We start from the raw sequence: 18,940 nt of genomic DNA on the forward strand, positions 1-18,940 counted from the left end.
AATTATAGTCTGCTTAATATCACTCAATACATGAGAATGCTGTTTTTTCATTTAGTTTTCAGTACTCTATAAACCTGTTTATAGTGTTGATCATTGAGATATTTCTGAGAATCAGTTTCTTCATCCTGAAGAGATGATAAGTGCAAATAATGACACAAATGTGTTTTGATAAATGGTTTCAACCAATGGTGAACATGATGCTGAAAACTTGATCTCTGTGCACTGCTGCCAGATCAAATCTCAGAGACAGAAGTTGGGGTGAAGTAGAAAAGGGTTGCTTTATTCCTTTACTAGTCATAAGGGGACACAGTGGGATCCTGCCCTCAAAAACAGTGATCCAACCTGGGAGTATTTGGTAAGGAGCTTTATAGCAGTGGTTCCAGGATGGGGTTGATGATAAGATTAGGGTGTGTGCAGGGCCAGCACTCTTTTAATCTGATGTCAGGTAATCACATGATGCCTTTCTCTGGTTCCTTTAATATGGCCTCAGGTGTTCTCTGGAATGAAGAATGCTAAATCCATTCCATTGGGGTTTTTAGATTTTGTTGAGGGGGAACCAGGACCCTGCCGTAAGGGTGCACTGTTGTTTCTTGGCTGTTCTTCCCTTGTCTGTGGATCCTCTCCCTTCCCTGATTACCAAAAGGTTGAATCTGTCCTTTGGGGCTCTGGGAAGGACAGAGGCTGGAGTCTGCTCCTTACAAACAAGGAATGGGGGACACAGGCTTCCATATCCAGGAGCCCCATAGGGTCCTGCTTAGTTTCAAACAGGCAGCTCTAAAGGAACATGTTTACAGGAAGTGTATATATATTTCCTTGTTCTGATTTTGAATATAACAAAATCTCCTGTTGTTTCCTTTCTTTCTTCCACCATGGACCCATCTCTAAGCAGTATTCCACTGAGCTGAAGAAGCTGTACTGCCAGATTGCAAAGACATGCCCTATCCAGATCAAGGTTATGACCCCACCACCTCAGGGTGCTGTCATCCGGGCCATGCCTGTCTACAAGAAGGCTGAGCATGTCACTGAAGTGGTAAAAAGGTGCCCCAACCATGAGCTGAGTCGTGAATTCAACGAGGGTAAGGAGAATGGGATCTGTGGCTGTTCAACTAAGCTTGAAATAGAGCTCCTGTGGAGAGTTTTGCCTGGGATCCACCTATCTGTTTCCAACCTCTGCAATCTGATGGCAGCTTAGTCTACCTTTTTGGCTGACAAAACTGTCTGAGAATAATGTTGAATAAATTTCAGGCTTTCACAATAATTAAACTGCTTATTTTAATATTGGTAATTGCTGGATGACCTGGACTTGCCTCTCTTCTCCCTGTTTCTTCCTTCCTTCTGTCGGGAGAGTGAGTAATTTCCTGGGTTCTGTCTTGTGGCAACAAAGATTTGAAATGGCAGACCAGTGTTACAGCTCAGTTACAGCTCAGAGTTTTATTCAGCAAACAAAGGATAATATACCCTTGAGGCGTGAGGGTGGGCAGACCCCAAAGGAGAGGCCTCAATCCATCTTGGCTCTCTCTTTTTGTACTTTTTGTCTCCTCTCCCTATGCATATTAGGGCTAGCTATGTTTCACCTGAGGTTCTCACTCTCACTCTAGTTTGCAGATTTTCTTTTGTTCTGTTATTGTGGGCTTTTCCCTTTGTCTTTTAGCCACCACCATTTTGGACTCCTTTTTCCTTTTCTAACTACCTAACACTTCCCCCCTTTTTTTTTTTTTTTTTTAATGAGAGGATTTAAGAACAATGTGGCCTTTGATCTGTTGGTCCCTTGCTAAGGGCTTCAGTACCTCTCCCAGGATGATTGTCAAGGCTGGACCAATTAGGGTCTAGAAGGGTAAGAGAAAGCAGCATAAAAAGTGAGAAATATTTAAAAAAAAGAAAAAGAAGAAGAAGAAGAGGAAAATGGGGAATAAGAAAAATAAATGAAGACAAATAACAGATAAGAGGGGTAAACGGAAGATCTAGAACGTGAGCTTGGGAGCGGAAGTATCTTGGGGCCACCTTTAAGTGCTATATCCGTAGATAAGTTAAGTCCCAGGTTCTGAGCCTCAGATCCAGTAATAGTTTTACAGAAGCGGTCATTATTTCCAAGGGTCCGCTTACATTTACTATTCTAAAGTTTATGAAGGGAGGCTAAGTCAAGAACACAAAATAGTAGAAAGGAAGGATAAGAGAAAGCATAAGGATTCATCAAAGAGCCATGAGAAGACAGAAGGATTGGGAGTTAGAATACCTTTTATAGAAATTATGTGAAAAACAGGAAGATTGGTAGGTTACCCAGAGTGTGTGTATATAGAGAATATAATAGGTGGTAAAGAAAAAGTAATGGAGAAAGATAGTAGATAGAAATTTTAAAAAATAAAATAAAGTTAAAATCTCTTCACCTTAACACAACTAATTTTTACATATTAATTTCTAGTCCTTATCTATATGACCTCATTATCCATACTTCTGCATCTTACCTTTCACTTAACAATACGCTGTAGAAGTTATTCTCTATAGCTAGGCTTCGTTATTGGTTTCCATAACTGCTCTTGATCCATCAAGATGACATAACCATTTTTTGTTGTTGTTTGCTTTTTTCTTATTTTTTGGCATAATAGTTATTTTAAATTTTTGCCATAATATATGATGCTTCAGGCAACAGAGAGCATCTTGATATATGAAGCCTTTTACTTTGAGTATCAGTTACTGTAGAATGAGAATATGAGACCAAAGGTTAAAAAACATCTTTACAGCATTAACTCTTGGAGCAGCGTCTTTATTTTTGAGTTCCACCAGGTATCACATTTTGTGAAACTTTGCTTATGTTCCTTTCAAAACTTGCTTCCCTTTTTTACCCTCTAACCTGGGACAATTGCAGTACAACAAATAAAGTTAGTTTCCCATCTTTATGACCAAAGTAAAATTGTGACTTCATCATGAAGAAAAGAATAGGCAAAGTGAAAGTTATATCCTTGCCATCCATAGCTTCTTAGTGTTTTAAATGGTCAATTTGGGGGCAGTGTTTTCTGTCACGCAGGTGTATTTTTTAAATTAACTTATTCCTCTTTCTTCCATTTTTCAAAGAAGCTGGAAAAATGCCCTGTATAGATCAGCTTAGAGATGTAGTTATAGAGTTCTCTACAACTTGAGTTGTTTACCTTGAGCCCAGAAACATGGGACTGTTCCCTTAAATATAGATGACCATTCCTGACCTTTTTGTGGCTATAAAGGTTGTGATACCTTCATGTGTTAGATCTCTGGCAACAGGATCTAGTTTTCTTTTCAAGGATGTATATTTCCTCTATTATACAAACTGTTTCTTTGACCACCAGTGTTCTGTCTATAACGTTTCATTTTGTTTTCTTTGTTTTGAGGTTGAAGAGCAATTTGTTTTTCTTCTTTTTCCATTCTGCAGGACAGATTGCCCCTCCCAGTCATTTGATTCGAGTAGAAGGTAACAGCCATGCTCAGTACGTAGAAGACCCCATCACAGGAAGACAAAGTGTGCTGGTACCTTATGAGCCACCTCAGGTAAGCAGATAAGGACTGGGAAGACTTGAGAGAGTATTACTTTTAGTAATAGGTGGTGTTTCAAGCATATAATTCTATCTTAGTTATAAAATAGGTAACTTTTTTGTATTTATTCTCTCCCTTCTCTTCACCAGGCACTTCTCCATCCCCCTTCAAAACTGCTAAATTTGTACCAAATTTGTTCTTGGTAACATGGCTCTGTTGCCCATGTTCTCATCTTAAAGGAAGAAAATAATTGAATCTACAGTTGAGTTTATACACGGCATTATTATCCCGAGATCTTAATTAGAAATTTAGCTGATAGTGTATGTACATGAGTATTGGATGCAAATATTTTTCCCTCATAGCTCAGGTGGTAAAGAATCTGCCTGCAATGCAGGAGACCCAGGTTTGATTCCTGGGTTGGGAAGATCCCCTGGAGAAGGAAATGGCAATCCACTCCAGTATTCTTGGCTGGTAAATCCCATGGACAGAGGAGCCTGGTGGGCTATAGTCCATGGGGTCTCAAGAGTAGGACACGACTTAGTGACTAAACCACCACCACCATTTTTACACTATCCTGAAAATGGGAGACCCTAAGAGAGATCTCATAGTTGATGTTCGAATGTACAGGATGGCAGATTAGAAAAGCAGCATGATGCAACAGAGGGAACACTGGAGTGGTGAGACCAGAGACCCTTGATTTGCTGACTCACTCTGTGGACTTCTAGCTTATAACTCTGTGTCTCTAGGCTTCCGATTGCTTCACCCATAAATTCATTTTCTGGACTAGATTATTTAATTCTGAATTCCAGGGTGTTCTTTATAGAAGTATACATTCACATGTATGTTGTACTGTGTTATCCATATCATAAAAATATCCCTGGAGCATTACTGCTATAGTTAGTAATTTTTTCATCTCTAACTTTTCATATATGTGATGAACCCTGTTTGAATTAAGTGATATGGATCAGCTTGCAGGTGAATAGGGTCAGAGATGGTTATTTTTAAAAACCCTTTCATACTGTGCAGAGGGTCCACTATTGCAAATACTAGCTTTAAGCTTCCGAAGAGCCAAGGCAAAGAAGAATCTACCATGGCTTTTACAGTTTTTTAGAAGAAAGCATATCACTTGATCAGAAATGGAGTTGTTTAAGTAAGTGAGAACTAAGAAGGAAGAACTAAGAAGAAAGAACATTAGTTTAAGTCATTGTTAACACCGACTCTCTTCCTCCCTGTGTTCAGGTTGGCACTGAATTCACGACAGTCTTGTACAATTTCATGTGTAACAGCAGTTGTGTTGGAGGGATGAACCGCCGTCCAATTTTAATCATCGTTACTCTGGAAACCAGAGAGTAAGTGGCATTTGCAGAAGTGTCATTCTGTAGAAACTCTGGGAAGAGGGCAAAGTGAAATTGTGTTTGTTTTATCATTACCTTTGCATGTACAACAGAGAGCTACCCTAGATTTTGCCCTTTGTGCTGTAAATCCTTGCTGCAAACACTTACATAAAAGATCTAAGAAAGTGGAGACAGAACAGGGTGGGTAAAGGTAGAAGAGAAAAAAAAGAGTTGGGAAGGTGTTCAAGTCACTTCATACCTGAATTCTTGACATTTGACTGGAATAGTTTCTGATTAGACAGTGTTTGTTTTCATGTGGGCCTCGAGGCATTTAACAGTTTCTTTGAATAAGTCTGAGCTGCCTAAGGGGATTTTATCTGGAGACATCCACTGGCTTAACTCAAGTTTCCTTCAAAATATGTAGCTAAATACAGCTGTTCAGCTAATGGCTTGGAGGTTCTTTGCAGAACAAATGGATGCTATTTACTAATATTGCTCATGGCTTGTAAGCGCTTTTGTGTTCTGCCAAATGCTTTGGGGCCCATCCTCAAAGCAGCCTTGAGTTGGTGGTGGAGCTGGTGCACTGGTGATGGCCAGCAGGGGGCTTTTCAAATTCCTTTCATTTAACCCTTTCTTCTCCTCTTTAATTCCTAGCGGGCAAGTCCTGGGCCGCCGCTGCTTTGAGGCCCGGATCTGTGCTTGCCCAGGGAGAGACAGGAAGGCAGATGAAGACAGCATCAGAAAGCAGCAGGTCTCGGACAGCACAAAGAACGGTGATGGTACGAAGCGCCGTAAGTAGCTGTAGTGGCCCAGTGGGGTAGGGCTAAGTCTCCTCCAGATACAGCGGCTGATGGGTGATGTTTGAGAAGTTGCAGAATAAGAACTAAGGGCTTTAGAGACACGTTTATGACCTTAAGCTGCAGCTCTTGATGAAATGGATTCTGGGTGTGCACTATAGCTTTTCAAAAGCAGATCATCATGGAAGATTACCCAGCAATCCTCTAGACATGACTCCCAGACCACTAGCATCAGCATCATCTGGAAGCTGGGTAGAAATGCAAACTCTTAGTTCGCAGGCTTGCTGAATCAGAAGTATTGGGTGTGAGGCCCAGGGATCCATGTTTTGTAAGCCCTGTAGGTGCCTCTGTTGCCAGCTGGAGTTTGAGAACCAGTATCTTAGCCTATTTATATCCATTTATCTTTCTGTTATTGAAGGTGAGGGTTGAAAATGCCACCTGCCTACCTCCTGAGTCTGGGGGATGACCAGTCATTTGAGACTTAAGAGTGCACTTTAGAAAGCAGAGTCTGGGGAATATGCAGCTGTGGGTTTCATTGAATCTTGACATGTAGGACCCACTCAGAGCTTTAGTTACATCATTACATCATTTATAGTGAGGCTGATGATTTAGATTAGTTGGTTTCAGACTTGTTTTTTTTAAGCAATAAAAGCTTTTTAAAAATGAAATATTTCAAGGAGCTCAAAATAGCTGAAAGCAGAGCTGTTCTAGTTGAAGGGGTGGGAGTCAGGAGTGGGCTATGGTTTCATGCTTCACTCACACCACCCTTGCATGTCAGGTACTCACCCCCAGAGGTCTCATTCTTCAGGTCACAGAGTTTGAAAACCATTGACCCACCCAAGCTACTAAAGCGTGAGATTTAATTCTAGAAGATGGCTTGCATAAGCCTGCTATCACTATAGCAAGTATTTAAAAATATATCACACTGTGAATTATATCGTGAAAAAGGTTTTCATCTTATTACTGATTAGTATGCAGAAGAAATAAAAATGGTATTGAATTTTGCAGAACAACTTGTTATAACAACTAACCTTTATCATCTTTGGGCTGTTCAGTGTGATTTGCTTTTCCAGTTTTTTTCTCCCTGATTATTCCTCAAACAATTGTATATATAGTACTTAGTTTATATATATATTATCAATAGTATATGTACTATCAATAATTCTATCTCCACCCTAATTCTCGTCTGTCTGTTGGCCTAGCTCCATATGTTTCCCTGAGCACCTCAGCTACCTACCAATCAATAACTTTCAGTAAGAACAATTATCTGAACTCTAGTAGGAGAGTCATCTCTCGATTCTGGTTCCTGGGTATAGTTTCTAAATTTTGGAAACCTTTAGGGATATATAAAATTAATTCCCTGATTTTACCAAAGAGAAAACTGAGGTCCCAGAGACTGCTTGTCAGAGGCTATGTGATCTTCCTACTACCGTGGGAGGGGGGCACTCACACCGTTGAATGCACAGACAAGACAATTCCTACAGCCTGCATTTACCTCCTTGGAAGATAAATGATCTGAAAAATGAAACACAATTCCAATTTATCTTCCTGTGCTGAGCAGCTGTTCACAGACACACTCCAGGAAAACACAGGGATTCCTGCACCACTGCTTAAGCCAGAGGCCATTTCCCAGCCTCCCTGCAAACCGCCTTCCATTTTTCTTTCTCTGTTTTGCCTCACCCCGCCCCCACTCTCATTATTGTTCAGTTTACACCTAATATAAAAGTAATCATCACTGATTGAATGGCTGCTTAGAACTGGAAGTTCTAATCTCATCAGTGTCAGTGGTGCTGCTGTCTGTTTAGTCGGTGTGTTATCGCTTCAGAAATGCTCCCAGGTGAAACTTGCACTTTCCCTCCGCCAGCTTTCCGCCAGAACACGCACGGCATCCAGATGACATCCATCAAGAAACGGAGGTCCCCGGATGATGAGCTGTTATACCTACCAGTGAGTCTCCCTTGGGTATTCTTGACTGCTTCATTTTCACCTTCTTTGAATGAGCTTTTACTCTGTGGTCATCTTTTGATTATCTGTGAATGAGAATGTGAAGAGGGTGATAGAGGCAAGTGAGATAAAACAGAAAACCTACTTTTTTTTATTGTGAAATTAGGAAATTATTCATCCCCTCTAAAGTTCTGGAACAGATTAATAATGTGGGCTCTTCCTCTTACTACTCACCCAGTCAGAGCTACACTACTAATAGAGTTCTTCTTATGCAAATCTTTAAAATTAATTTGTCCTTCATTACTGAAGAGTGATAAGATGATCCTAGACAGCCTGGTCATACCAATTTAGGACTAAAATTTTGTCAGAAGGCATTCACAAAGTTGATAAACTATTTATAGAGTATTGCCTGTGATTTCTTTTAGGGAATGCTATAAAGAAGAAAAAAAAAAAAAAAAAGCCAGGCTAGGCAGAATCCTCAACTATATGGGAATGGCCAGAGATTTGGCCCTAATATTGTGTAGGAGCATTGTTCATTTCTACAAGGAATATAAGCACTCTCAAGGTCACCAAGGCGCCCTTTTCTAGATTATAGTTGCAGTTCATTTAGTTCTTATCACCTTAGGTCTTTGCCATCTAGAGTGGCAGCAAAGTTTTGGTAACCAGTATAGCTCTTGATGTCATCTACACTGACTTGAGATACAGACAAGCTGGGCCAGGAGATTTGGCTGGGATTGAAATTAAGCCACAGGTTTGGTTGTGCCATGCTCACTAGCCCTTCCTTCTTGAGGCCCTAGAGGTCAGTCAGGTCAGGGAATTAGACTGCTTGCTGGCAGAACAGTCAGACAGTGAGTTATCTGAGATTCTCAATGTCTTGTTTCTCAGGCCACATATGGAAACTGGTATGTGAACTCTTGAGTTAAACATTTTCCTGCTATACTAGATATTCTGAAAGCTCTAATGTGTCTTCAGCTGATGAGACAGAAACCACTTTGAAGAGCTGTTTCTTTAATGAAATTTCAGTTTGTACTAATGTCGGAAATACCCTATAAATAGTTACATCTTATTTTTAGTGAAGAATTAGCCAGACTGAAATGTGTGAAGAAGAAAAAAAAGAACTCTTCATTTAGCATGAATTTAGTTGGTGTTTGCTAAATGGCAGAAATGCTAGACTCTGACCATTAGAGATCATTAAGGTACAATTCTTACCTTCCAAGACCTTGTCTTCTAGTGAGGAGACAAAGAGATATAATAATGAAATCAACACTTCAATAAAATTAGGGGTGACACTGTGGGAGCTCACAGGAAGGATGGAAGACTTGGCCTAAAAGGTCGAGGTCAGGAAAAGCTTCTCAAAGAATATGATCCCAGAGCTGGGATAAGTAGGAATTAACCCAACAAAAGGTAGAGAAAATCTTTCCATTTCTGAATTCTGTCAGGGAGGGGACAGGCAACGTGCCAGGGTGCACAGAGTAACAGGCACTCACTCTCAGGGTCAGGCAAGTGCTCTTTGTTCTCCACTCGCCTTTCTCTAGTCCTGGTTCTGCTCAGACTTCTTAAAGTTTTTAAGAGACTCCCTTAAAGAGGGAAGCACATTTTACCCCTGCTGAAAACTTGTGTCTTTCCAGCTATAATTACAGTTAATTCTAGTTATCTGTGGTAGTAATGCTTTATAAAGTCACTGTGGACACTGTACGATCAAATACTGAATCATTGCTCCTACGAGAAATATAGGATTAGATTCCTGTGAGCTTCTGGTCACATTTTTAGCAACTGATCAATGCATTACCTTGTTTCATGTGTGTTTCTAATTTAATATATGCTGCTGATTCATTACTGAAGGAGGAAATGGCAACCCATGCCAGTATTCTTGCTGGGAAAATCCCGTAGACAGAGGAGCCTAGTGGGCCACAGTTTATGGGGTTGCAAAGAGTTGGACACGACTGAGCATGCCTGCTCGCATGCACATTGATTCATTAACATTGAATACACAGTCCATACCAGTACATCTCATGGCTGGACTAAGCTTATCTAACATACATTTTCTCCATAAGGCACATTACAGTGTATTTGCATTTTAGGAGCACTAGAGAACACTGAAGCTGCCTTTGGGAACTTTTTAAACCAAAAAATTCACCTCCAAAAAGTACAGAAAAGGTAAAAAATTTGGCCCTAAATTGGCTATGAGAAGGACACTTATTTCCAGTATAAGAGTTGAAACAAGAAGTTGGAGCACCACCTTCTTCACCCTCAGTTGGGAACATTCACATTAGGCCACTCAACTTTTCATCATTATGCCCCTGTCTGTGAAGTGTTGATTTTTGTGTTATAAATGGATGTTAGCAAATAGGTGAATTAGTCCAAGCAGAATCCACAAATAAAGAGGATTGACTGTACTTCTGATAGTTCTACAGTTCTTCATTTTTTGTCTCTTTCCTTCTGCTCTTTTATGTAGGTAAGGGGCCGTGAGACTTACGAAATGCTGCTGAAGATCAAAGAATCCCTGGAACTCATGCAGTACCTTCCTCAGCACACGATTGAAACCTACAGGCAGCAGCAACAACAGCAGCACCAGCATTTACTTCAGAAACAGTGAGTGTATCCCTGTGTCATTTTAGCAGATGTGATTAAGATGACTGTGTATTCAGATCGGCCACAGGATGGTTGTTGGGTGATGTAAAAGGTGAGGTTGTGAGACAGCAGAACTTGGTAGGTTCACATGAGCTGGTTTGGTCACTTCTTTTTCTGCTTCAACAATCTTCTATGTTTCTTATAACCTTCCCTTTGACAAGTTACACCTATATTTTGAATTGAGACCATTTCAAGTGAATTCTGAAAAAAGACTCACACTAATAGAATTAGTTTTCTTCTGTATGCCCCTGATCCATACACATCTATCAAGAGTAGAATTTTGAATACACCCTCTATTCTAGTAATAATGTGTCTATTTAAATTCACATAGTTTTTCCTCATCCCAATATCTTATCTTGTCCCTTGCCTGGGATGCACACAATCCACTTTTGGGAAAATCATCATAGACTAGGGACAGCATGTAGGTTTCACTATGAGTGACTTCTTTGAGTGCTCTGTTGAGGATTCAGAGTCCTGGTGCCTGGTCATTAGGGAAAATCTGGATGCATCAGGGCAAAATAGAGCCACATTGCTGATATTTTAACATCCTCATTCTAGGTCTTTCAGCAATACATGTTTACAGCAGTGAGGCCAGATTTTGCAACCATTTTAGAATTTTAGAACCTATCTATATGCTCGTTTTACCTTGATTCCTGGATCTTTGATGATGGAGTATTTTTATAACTAACCAGAACAGACTAGCTCTTATGAAAGGAAGGGAAACTGGTGAATCAGAACTCTGATTTATACTTACCCTTCTGTGGTTAAGAATAATCACTTGTGAGGTGGAAAACTATTGTGTCTATACCGAAAGTATCGCCAGAGTCTCCGTAGATCAATGTAAAATGTAGACATTTTACACTTCAGGCAAAAAGAAATGAAGCCAAAACTATCTTGCCTATGACAAAGATTGTCTTTTACATTAGGAACACAAATGAACAATAAATAATGAATCTTTTCTCATTTATTATTAACTACTCTAGAGAAATACCTATGAAAAGTGTAATAAAAAGGTATTGTTTTTCTTTTTTAAATCAAAATAAATGCAGTTGAGGAGGTTAGACTGCATCTCTGATACTCAGGAGGTGTTCTCTGAGCCCATACCTACTGACTATGGGGTATGGAGTGGTCAGCAGAAGAACAAAAAAGAAGCATACTCTCTCTTTAAAGGACTTCAGGCTCTTTGACCATTTAAGACCTTTTTTTTTTTTTTTTTTTTTGCCTGGAAGGGATCTCGCCATTCACTTCTAGCACAGAAGATTTGCAAATCATAATTATAAGGTTTTATAGTAAGGCTGACTGGAAAGTTGAATCAGGAGCTTCCTTGGGGATACAGAGTACTCCAGAGGAGAATTAGAATTGAAGGATACAGAATTCCCATTGTCAATCCTTATATAATATTTAGGATATCAGATAGAAATACATATTAGTATACTTAAGTGCAAAACTGATTTAGTTCTTATAAACTCGTACAAGGATCAAAGAAACAGACCTATAACATCCTTTACAGACCCATAGGGGATAGATGCCTTCTCGAAGATACTTACATCATTCTATTAAGACAGACTCCCAGATGGTTTTCAGTTCACCCTGGAAATGTTTGACTTAGCTAAAATAATGTCAGAAGAGTTACTCAATGCCAAACTAGTTGCTCCATGATTTCCTGTCTTCTTTTCAGTTAAAGAGAAAAGTTCTGTCAATTTTAAATAGTGTGGTTTATAGCTTCTGACCTCCTACTACAGTTTGGCAAACATTTTTTTTTTTTTTTTCTGTAAAGCACCAATAGCAAATATCTTAGGCTTTCTGGTCCATATATATGGTCTCTTGCAGCTCCCCTGTTCAGAAGCACAGAAGCAACCACAGAAAATATATAGACAAATGAGAGTAGCTGTTAAAATAAAGTTTTTTTTTATGGACCCTGAAATTTGAATTTCATATAATTTTCATTTGTCATGAAACATTTTTCTTTTGAATTTTTTCCACCTTGTAAAAATGTAAAAAACATTCTTAGTTTATGGACCAGATTTGGCCTATTCACTATAGTTTTCCAGTCCTCTTTCTAGATAAAAGAGTGGATCCTTCATGACTTCTTGAGGTTCATATTTTTTAATAACGGTATTTGGAAGCTAATCTGTATATCCTAAAGTAGAGAGGTACTGAAAGATTTTAAGAAGTCTTTTAAGGTGACATTTCAGAACAAAACAATAGCGGCCTTTATCAGAGGCCTCTCTTCTCTTTCTTCTGGCTGAAGAAGTTAGACATGCCCATCTGGATACACAGTATGGTTCCTCATCAGCCAAGACTGGAATAGTTGACATGACACATGTAACAAGCTTTTTACTGAGGATCTGCTATGTGAAAGCATTAGAAACAGAGACGAGACAGATGTGTTTCCTGCCCTCCCATAGTTTACAGTATGGTGGTGACTTACCAGAACACTATTTGAATCTTACATAGCCTCTGCAAGTTTATTTTCAGCATGGTACAAGTTTATAGGACAATTTTAAACAGTTTGTCTACATCATACAATAGAAAGAATAGGTTTGTGTCATAGTTTTAGAGATTTTACGAGCCAAGACAATCTGCTTCAGTCAGTTGAGGGCATGTGCATTTGTTCATTTACATGGGATCCATGAGGATACATAGTCCTATGTCTCTAGATGATGAGTTATTCAGAGCTTATAACTTCTCTAGCCTAACTGGCTGACATGGCTCTAAAGGGAAATTATTTTGTTATAATTCATATTTCATCAAACCATCTATTTCATCAAAGAAGAAACTATGTCTTAAAATTGTTATTTTAAGAAGCTCAAAAGATTTTAGAGATATATTTTCACTTTTTTGCATGAGTGGTCACAGATGAATAGTGAGCGATTAGTAGCCCTGTAGTTCCCTGTGGTGTCCGTTTGTATGTACCATTGCATGTTTTTGACTGCTTGTTTCCACAGTGTATAAGAGCTAACTTTAGCTGTGATAACTTGTGCATGGAAATATAACAGACTGAAAAATGAAATCTTTGTAAAATATAGACATTTGGTCTAATTATATCTCTGTTACATTATATATACCTGGATTTCCCTCCATTGTTTGATATACATCTATATAAATTCTCCAGTTGCTGTATTCTTCAGCTGAGTTTTTTTCAGCTCTTTTATTTTATGCAGATCTCTAAGAAAAAGCACGAATAACTAGACAAGCAAAAATAGAAAGCTAATTCCCTGGCAATCATTTGAAAATAATACATCAACTTAGAAAATGCCTATGATAGCCTGTGAATTCCTTGCAAAAATTTAGTACCAATATTATGCTGGTGAGGAATCAATTTTATGCTTTTCTTTATAGTGGAGGGGAAATCAGTCAGAAGGGAATACATTTTGTACAAGGTAGTAATGAAATATTTTCAGTTTTAATTGCTTCTGTTAGTGTTCCAGTATGTGTTTTCTCTCTGTTTGCTTTTCATTTGTGCATGGTTTTCCTTTTTCAAAAATTCCTTCACAATTACCTTCATGATCATAGGCTTTCTGGAGGATAAATCTTCACTGAATTTTTGTGGCTCTAATTGTTATAAGTAGCTTTTATACAACGTATAAAGAAATTTTATTTTAGTTGATTGGAATAAACATAAAGGAGTTATGTTCATAGAATCCAAAATCTAGTAAGAGGACAAGTTGAATCCATTCTTGCCGCTAGACTCCTTACCGTCATATTTTCAAGGGACATTAACTCTTAAGATAGTTTTTCAGAAGCCACTTGAGACCTTCTTAGCAATTCTTTTGACTTGTGTACTTTAGAGCGATACTATCTCTTTTTCATTATTTTTTCCTTCTGTAATTTACTCTCCTTCTTGGCTTTCATCCTGATCTGAAGCCAGCATTACTTTGTTAAAATTTTACTTAGCCTAACACTGGAGAATTATTTTTGAGTTTCTACAGGATGGATTTTTACTTTAATTTTAATACAAATATGTACATTCTGAGGAGCTCTTAATGTCTCCTTCTCCTATATGATCAGATCACTTTCTGATAGCAGCTTACTGGTCAGATAGGTCATAGAATATCAGAGCAGAACAGGAGCTTCAAGGCCTTAGTTCTAGCCTCTTTGTACCATAGCCGGGAAAATTGAGGCTCAGTTAACTATCCCTGTGAGTTCATAGCTAGTTCATAGCAAAGCTGAGATCAGAATCAGATCTGAAGGATATAGCTCCTTACAATGATTTGGTCTGCTTCATTAGTTAAGAAAGTTATAAAAATAAAACCAAGTGAAAGTTGCTCAGTTGTGTCCGACTCTTTGTGATCCATCGACCCATGGACCATACAGTCCATGGAATTCTCCAGGCCAGAATACTAGAGTGGGTAGCCTTTCCCTTCTCCAGGGGATCTTCCCAACCCAGGGATCAAACCCAGGTCTCCCGCATTGCAGGTGGATTCTTTAGCAGCTGAGCCAAAAGGGAAGCCTAGTAAAACCAAAGTAAGCACTTACTCCCTTTTCAAGTGATTACTATTTACCTTTGTGGTTTCATTGTAAAGCCCTATCTCTTTAGGCTTATCTAGCTATGGTTTTCTCAAGAATGTTGATCATTTTGCTTCAAATTCATGTATCTGTGAGAGAAGCAAGTAATATTTTCAGAATTATCACTGTGGGAGAAAGCAGAAGACAGAAGTCTTTCTCACTGAGAGATATGATTAATACCGTATTTCTAACTTTAACTTAGAAATCTTCCATCTTCCACATTTCCAGATTGTTTGATTGAAATTGCTAGTTTCATAGATTTTTTTGAAAAGGTTAACATGTGGTTCAACCTCACAGGTCATGGCAGTGCACAAGCATTTAGTTTACCCAGTTAGTTTTGAACTTCACAGAGATGTTGGGAAGTTGTCAGGACAGAGAGTTACTAGCTCTGAGTTGGTAGTGATGAAAAATAGCTTCAGATTAATTAAATTCACATTGATTAAGTCACTTTTCTAAGTGCTTATGTCTCACTGCAGAACTTGTCTCAGTTTTAGGTCTCAGTGTGTACCCCTCTGGTCCAGACACTTTTATTGTAAGTGAAAGATGATTTCTGCATGTTATCTTATTCAACCCGTTGTCCAAGACAAGCCCCAAGATGTAGTATCCACACGAGAAGTCAAAGCCATTGTTCTTTAGTTGGTAATAAATTACTTCCCTACTATTAAGAAGTTGTATTCTGGAATCTTCTTTAAGATGATCCCAGTTCTTGCTGGTGAGACAATTTACTAAATCTCAGTCCTGACCAAGGGAAAATGGCTTTGTTCCTTTGCAAGGAATAACCAAATGTGACTCAAAAGCCATCAGGGCAGCAATTCCCTAACAGCTTGTGAGGTTGCACAACCTTTAGCAAAATAAAAGGATTTGTTCCTGGCATCCTTGAGCATAATTGATTTCTTCATTATGCAAAAGTTGCTTTCATGAGTTTGATATGTGCATTTCTAGGCCAAGTTTGTGACTGAAAGGATTAAGATACTTATCCATTGCAATCTGGGCACATACAAAATGCTCATTAATAGTTCTTTACAAAGGCAGGATGATGCAGCCCCCAGACCGATAAGATCATATTTCTTCATACTTCACAGTTAGGCCAGACAGGAACAGTAATGAGGCATCATAATTGGGGAGATGACATTTTACAAAAGATTGAAGTTACTTCTTGTCTCTGCATTCCTTTTTGCAATTAATTGTGTCCAGTATGCCAAATGCTGTACTAAGCATCATGACCTACCTTGTCGCAGTAGTCCTCAACTGAATCACTTGTGGAACTTCTTAAAAACTATATATATGCTTGGGTTCCAGCCTGGTCTCAGAAAGAATCTGGAAAAAAAATGCCTTTTTTAAGAAAAATTTCCACAAGTGATTCTCATGGTTCTGGATAACTACCACTGCCTTTTCTCCTTTCTTCTTCAAAATCTTGATATGTCATCTCTGAGTGATTTTAAAGGAAGGTAAAGAGAAAGGGATAAAAATAGCCTTGCAGACATTCTGTTCTGACTGTGCTATGATCATGAAGGTAGAAGGATGTGTTTCTGCATTCAATGGATTTGAATATGTGAAGTCCTAAGCCTTCATCTTTTCTTTTCTCTGGTTCCTCTCTGCAGTCTCCTTTCAGCCTGCTTCAGGAATGAGCTTGTGGAGCCGCGGAGAGAAACCCCAAGACAATCTGACGCCTTCTTTAGACATTCCAGTCCCCCAAATCGATCAGTGTACCCATAGAGCCCCATCTCTGTATTTTGAGCGTGTGTGTTTATTGTGTTTCTGTGTGTGTTTGAGAGTGTGTGTGAGAGTGTGTGTGTGAGAGAGCGTGTGTGTGTGTGTACGTGTGCGCATGTATGTGTGTGTCCAGCCCTCGTAACCAGGTCTTGAAGACACTTTGGCTCAGAGACCCAACTGCTCAAAGGCACACAGCCATTAGTGAGAAAATCTCTGAAGGGACTCAAAACTGTACAAGAAAGGACATTTTCTGCAGATTCTGTATCCTTAGATCTAGTATGGGTCTGTCAGGAACCCCTGTGTTTGTCTGTGAGCTTTTGTGTTGTTTCTCGGGAGGGAGGAGCTCAGGTTGGGACGAGGGGCATTATGATGTTTATTGTTACCTTTACTGTTACCTTCTGTTGTTTCTGAAACTCATGAAGAAGCTTTTGAGCAGGTCTCAAACTTAGATGTCTTTTTAAGAAAAGGAGAAAAAAAGTTGTTATTATCTGTGGGTGGCTGAGAGACTCAGTCAGGCCTTTTTAATGCTGGTCATGCAATGATACTGCAAATAGTAACAAGCTAAGGTGTCAAATGTACTGCTGGGCAGAGAGGTGATAACTACCACAAGTAGCCACTGTAGGGGATGATTCTTTTCTTCTTTTTGAGAACTTAACATCATCAGTATCCTCCCCTCATATGTAGTAGAAAGTTCATTAATGCTGTGTCAGACCCTGCCGCTAACACCCCATGTCAGCATCTGATGTGATAGTCTGTCGCCCTTGCTCCTGGAAACCCTGAAGACCTACCCCTCCGAATTGGTGTTTGGACCCCAAGGAAAGTAGACCTTTTTTGTCATTTTAAGAGGAGGGTAAAACTACCTTGGTGATATTCTTCCAGGCAGTCATGTATCATTCTTCAATGCTCAAAGTGGAGTTCAAACTCCTAACACCAAATCTATGATTAACATCTCTGGAGTTCCTGTCCCTCAGTCTGACCCTAAACTCACCCATATCACTAACATTGTTCAAACTGTCTTGTCTAGGACACTTAGGTTTTGTCTAAGTGATGTCCAAGTAAACACATGTTAAAGTCAACCCTCCTGGCCCAAATATTAAGAGTTGATGATTTTTCTTTTTTTTGGTTCAGTGAGTTTAGAGGATCTGTTTATTTCCATTTTAAAATTATATTTAAAAATAATAATATAAAGACTTAAAAAAATCTTCTCCCCACACCAGGTCACCAGCTCTTTATTCTGTGTCACCACAGCAATGATTTTTTGTTATTGAGGCTGTTGCTTTATGGATGTGTGATTTTAATTTCAATAAACTTTTGCATCTTGGTTTATCTTGCAGTTTTTCTTTTCTGTCTCTTTTGCTTTTTTAAAAAAATCTCTTAAATGCTAGGATATTTTCATTTAAGGGCTTGAAGTACCATGTGTAAGTCGAAAGAGCAAGCAGAGTGGGTCATTTTGGTTCTGTCTACACTATTGTCAGTAGTTGCTGGTTTCATTTAAGATACTCTGTATCAAGGTCATCAATCCTAAAAATAAATTTCAATGGCAACACTAACTTCAAAATATGTTTTAGCCCTGTGCAAGTTAAATTTCATCATAAAGAGCTAGACCCTTATAGTATCATTTGTTTACATCTCTGAGCAAGTCTCAAGTTATATCTTCAACTGCCAAGTTCTTTAGAAGAAATTTAAATCAAATTCCAATTTATTAAATATTTTGGCTTCTGTGACAAAGGCCATAGAAAATATCCAGAAATCTGTAGTGGAACCTGTTGTCCAATGCTTTAAAAAAAATTACATTTTCTGATCTTTGAGTAACTCTTTTTTAAAACTTCAAAAACAATTTTTCTAAATAAAAATAGTATAGTCACTTAGAAAAGCACTTAAGAAAAAACTTGTTTATGTTTGAGATAAAAGTAGAATAGTGAAATCAGATTATCTTGTTACATTGGCACAGGTTTCACTTTCCTTTTAAGGAATTCACAAATTCCTTAAAGGGTGAGTAAATATGTTTAGTTTTTTAATATTTGTACTTTCTTTCAGACTTTTTGTTCTGAAATTCACTCTATTTTTATGGAAGTTTTTAATGTGTTTGTAGTGATGTTTATATACATGCATATATGTGAACTGATATTTTATAATTACAGTTGATCTGGCTGGAGAAGAAACACTGTCTTTTGTCTTTAGAAGCAAAATTCCCCAGATAGGGAGAAAGTTACATGAGTGATGGTACTGTATTGCAGTACCATCTGTATTGCAGAATTTCCAAGAAGAACCATTCCTTTTTGTCTCCCCCCCTCTTTTTTTTTTTTTTTTTTTGACCCCTCTCATATCTGTGGTGTTTTCAGGATCCGAGACTGCACTCCAGCAATGGTTTGGTAAGAGAGCTTCACCTTGATACATTGCTGAATTCCACGAGAGAGTTATCCTTTCTTTAGCAATGGAAGATGGAAGGACATAGAAGGAATCCTTTGGTGGCATTCTAGGCATCTCCAGCAAAGTGGTGAAGACTTTGAA

The 18,940-nt window shown here is 38.6% G+C and overlaps 1 protein-coding gene across 10 annotated transcripts in view; it reads left to right on the forward strand.

Annotated features, from left to right (window-relative positions):
* Nucleotides 1-18,940, forward strand: part of TP63 (tumor protein p63) — a 245,886-nt gene that overhangs the window by 212,618 nt on the left and 14,328 nt on the right. For 5 of the 10 annotated variants that reach the window (XM_081536910.1, XM_081536925.1, XM_081536889.1 and 2 more), the window contains 7 exons: nucleotides 890-1,076; nucleotides 3,401-3,516; nucleotides 4,741-4,850; nucleotides 5,490-5,626; nucleotides 7,497-7,579; nucleotides 10,032-10,168; nucleotides 16,318-17,755. In XM_081536910.1, coding sequence (XP_081393036.1) covers nucleotides 890-1,076; nucleotides 3,401-3,516; nucleotides 4,741-4,850; nucleotides 5,490-5,626; nucleotides 7,497-7,579; nucleotides 10,032-10,168; nucleotides 16,318-16,432 — 885 coding nt within the window. In that variant the 3' untranslated portion in view covers nucleotides 16,433-17,755. Of the gene's footprint in view, nucleotides 1-889; nucleotides 1,077-3,400; nucleotides 3,517-4,740; nucleotides 4,851-5,489; nucleotides 5,627-7,496; nucleotides 7,580-10,031; nucleotides 10,169-16,317; nucleotides 17,756-18,940 lie in introns of those variants that run through there. The other 5 variants (XM_081536846.1, XM_081536864.1, XM_081536880.1 and 2 more) reach the window with 2 other exon arrangements.

Source organism: Giraffa tippelskirchi, chromosome 2, assembly GCF_054371585.1.
Source record: "Giraffa tippelskirchi isolate mGirTip1 chromosome 2, T2T-mGirTip1v1.2.pri, whole genome shotgun sequence".
Taxonomy (NCBI): Eukaryota; Metazoa; Chordata; class Mammalia; order Artiodactyla; family Giraffidae; genus Giraffa; species Giraffa tippelskirchi.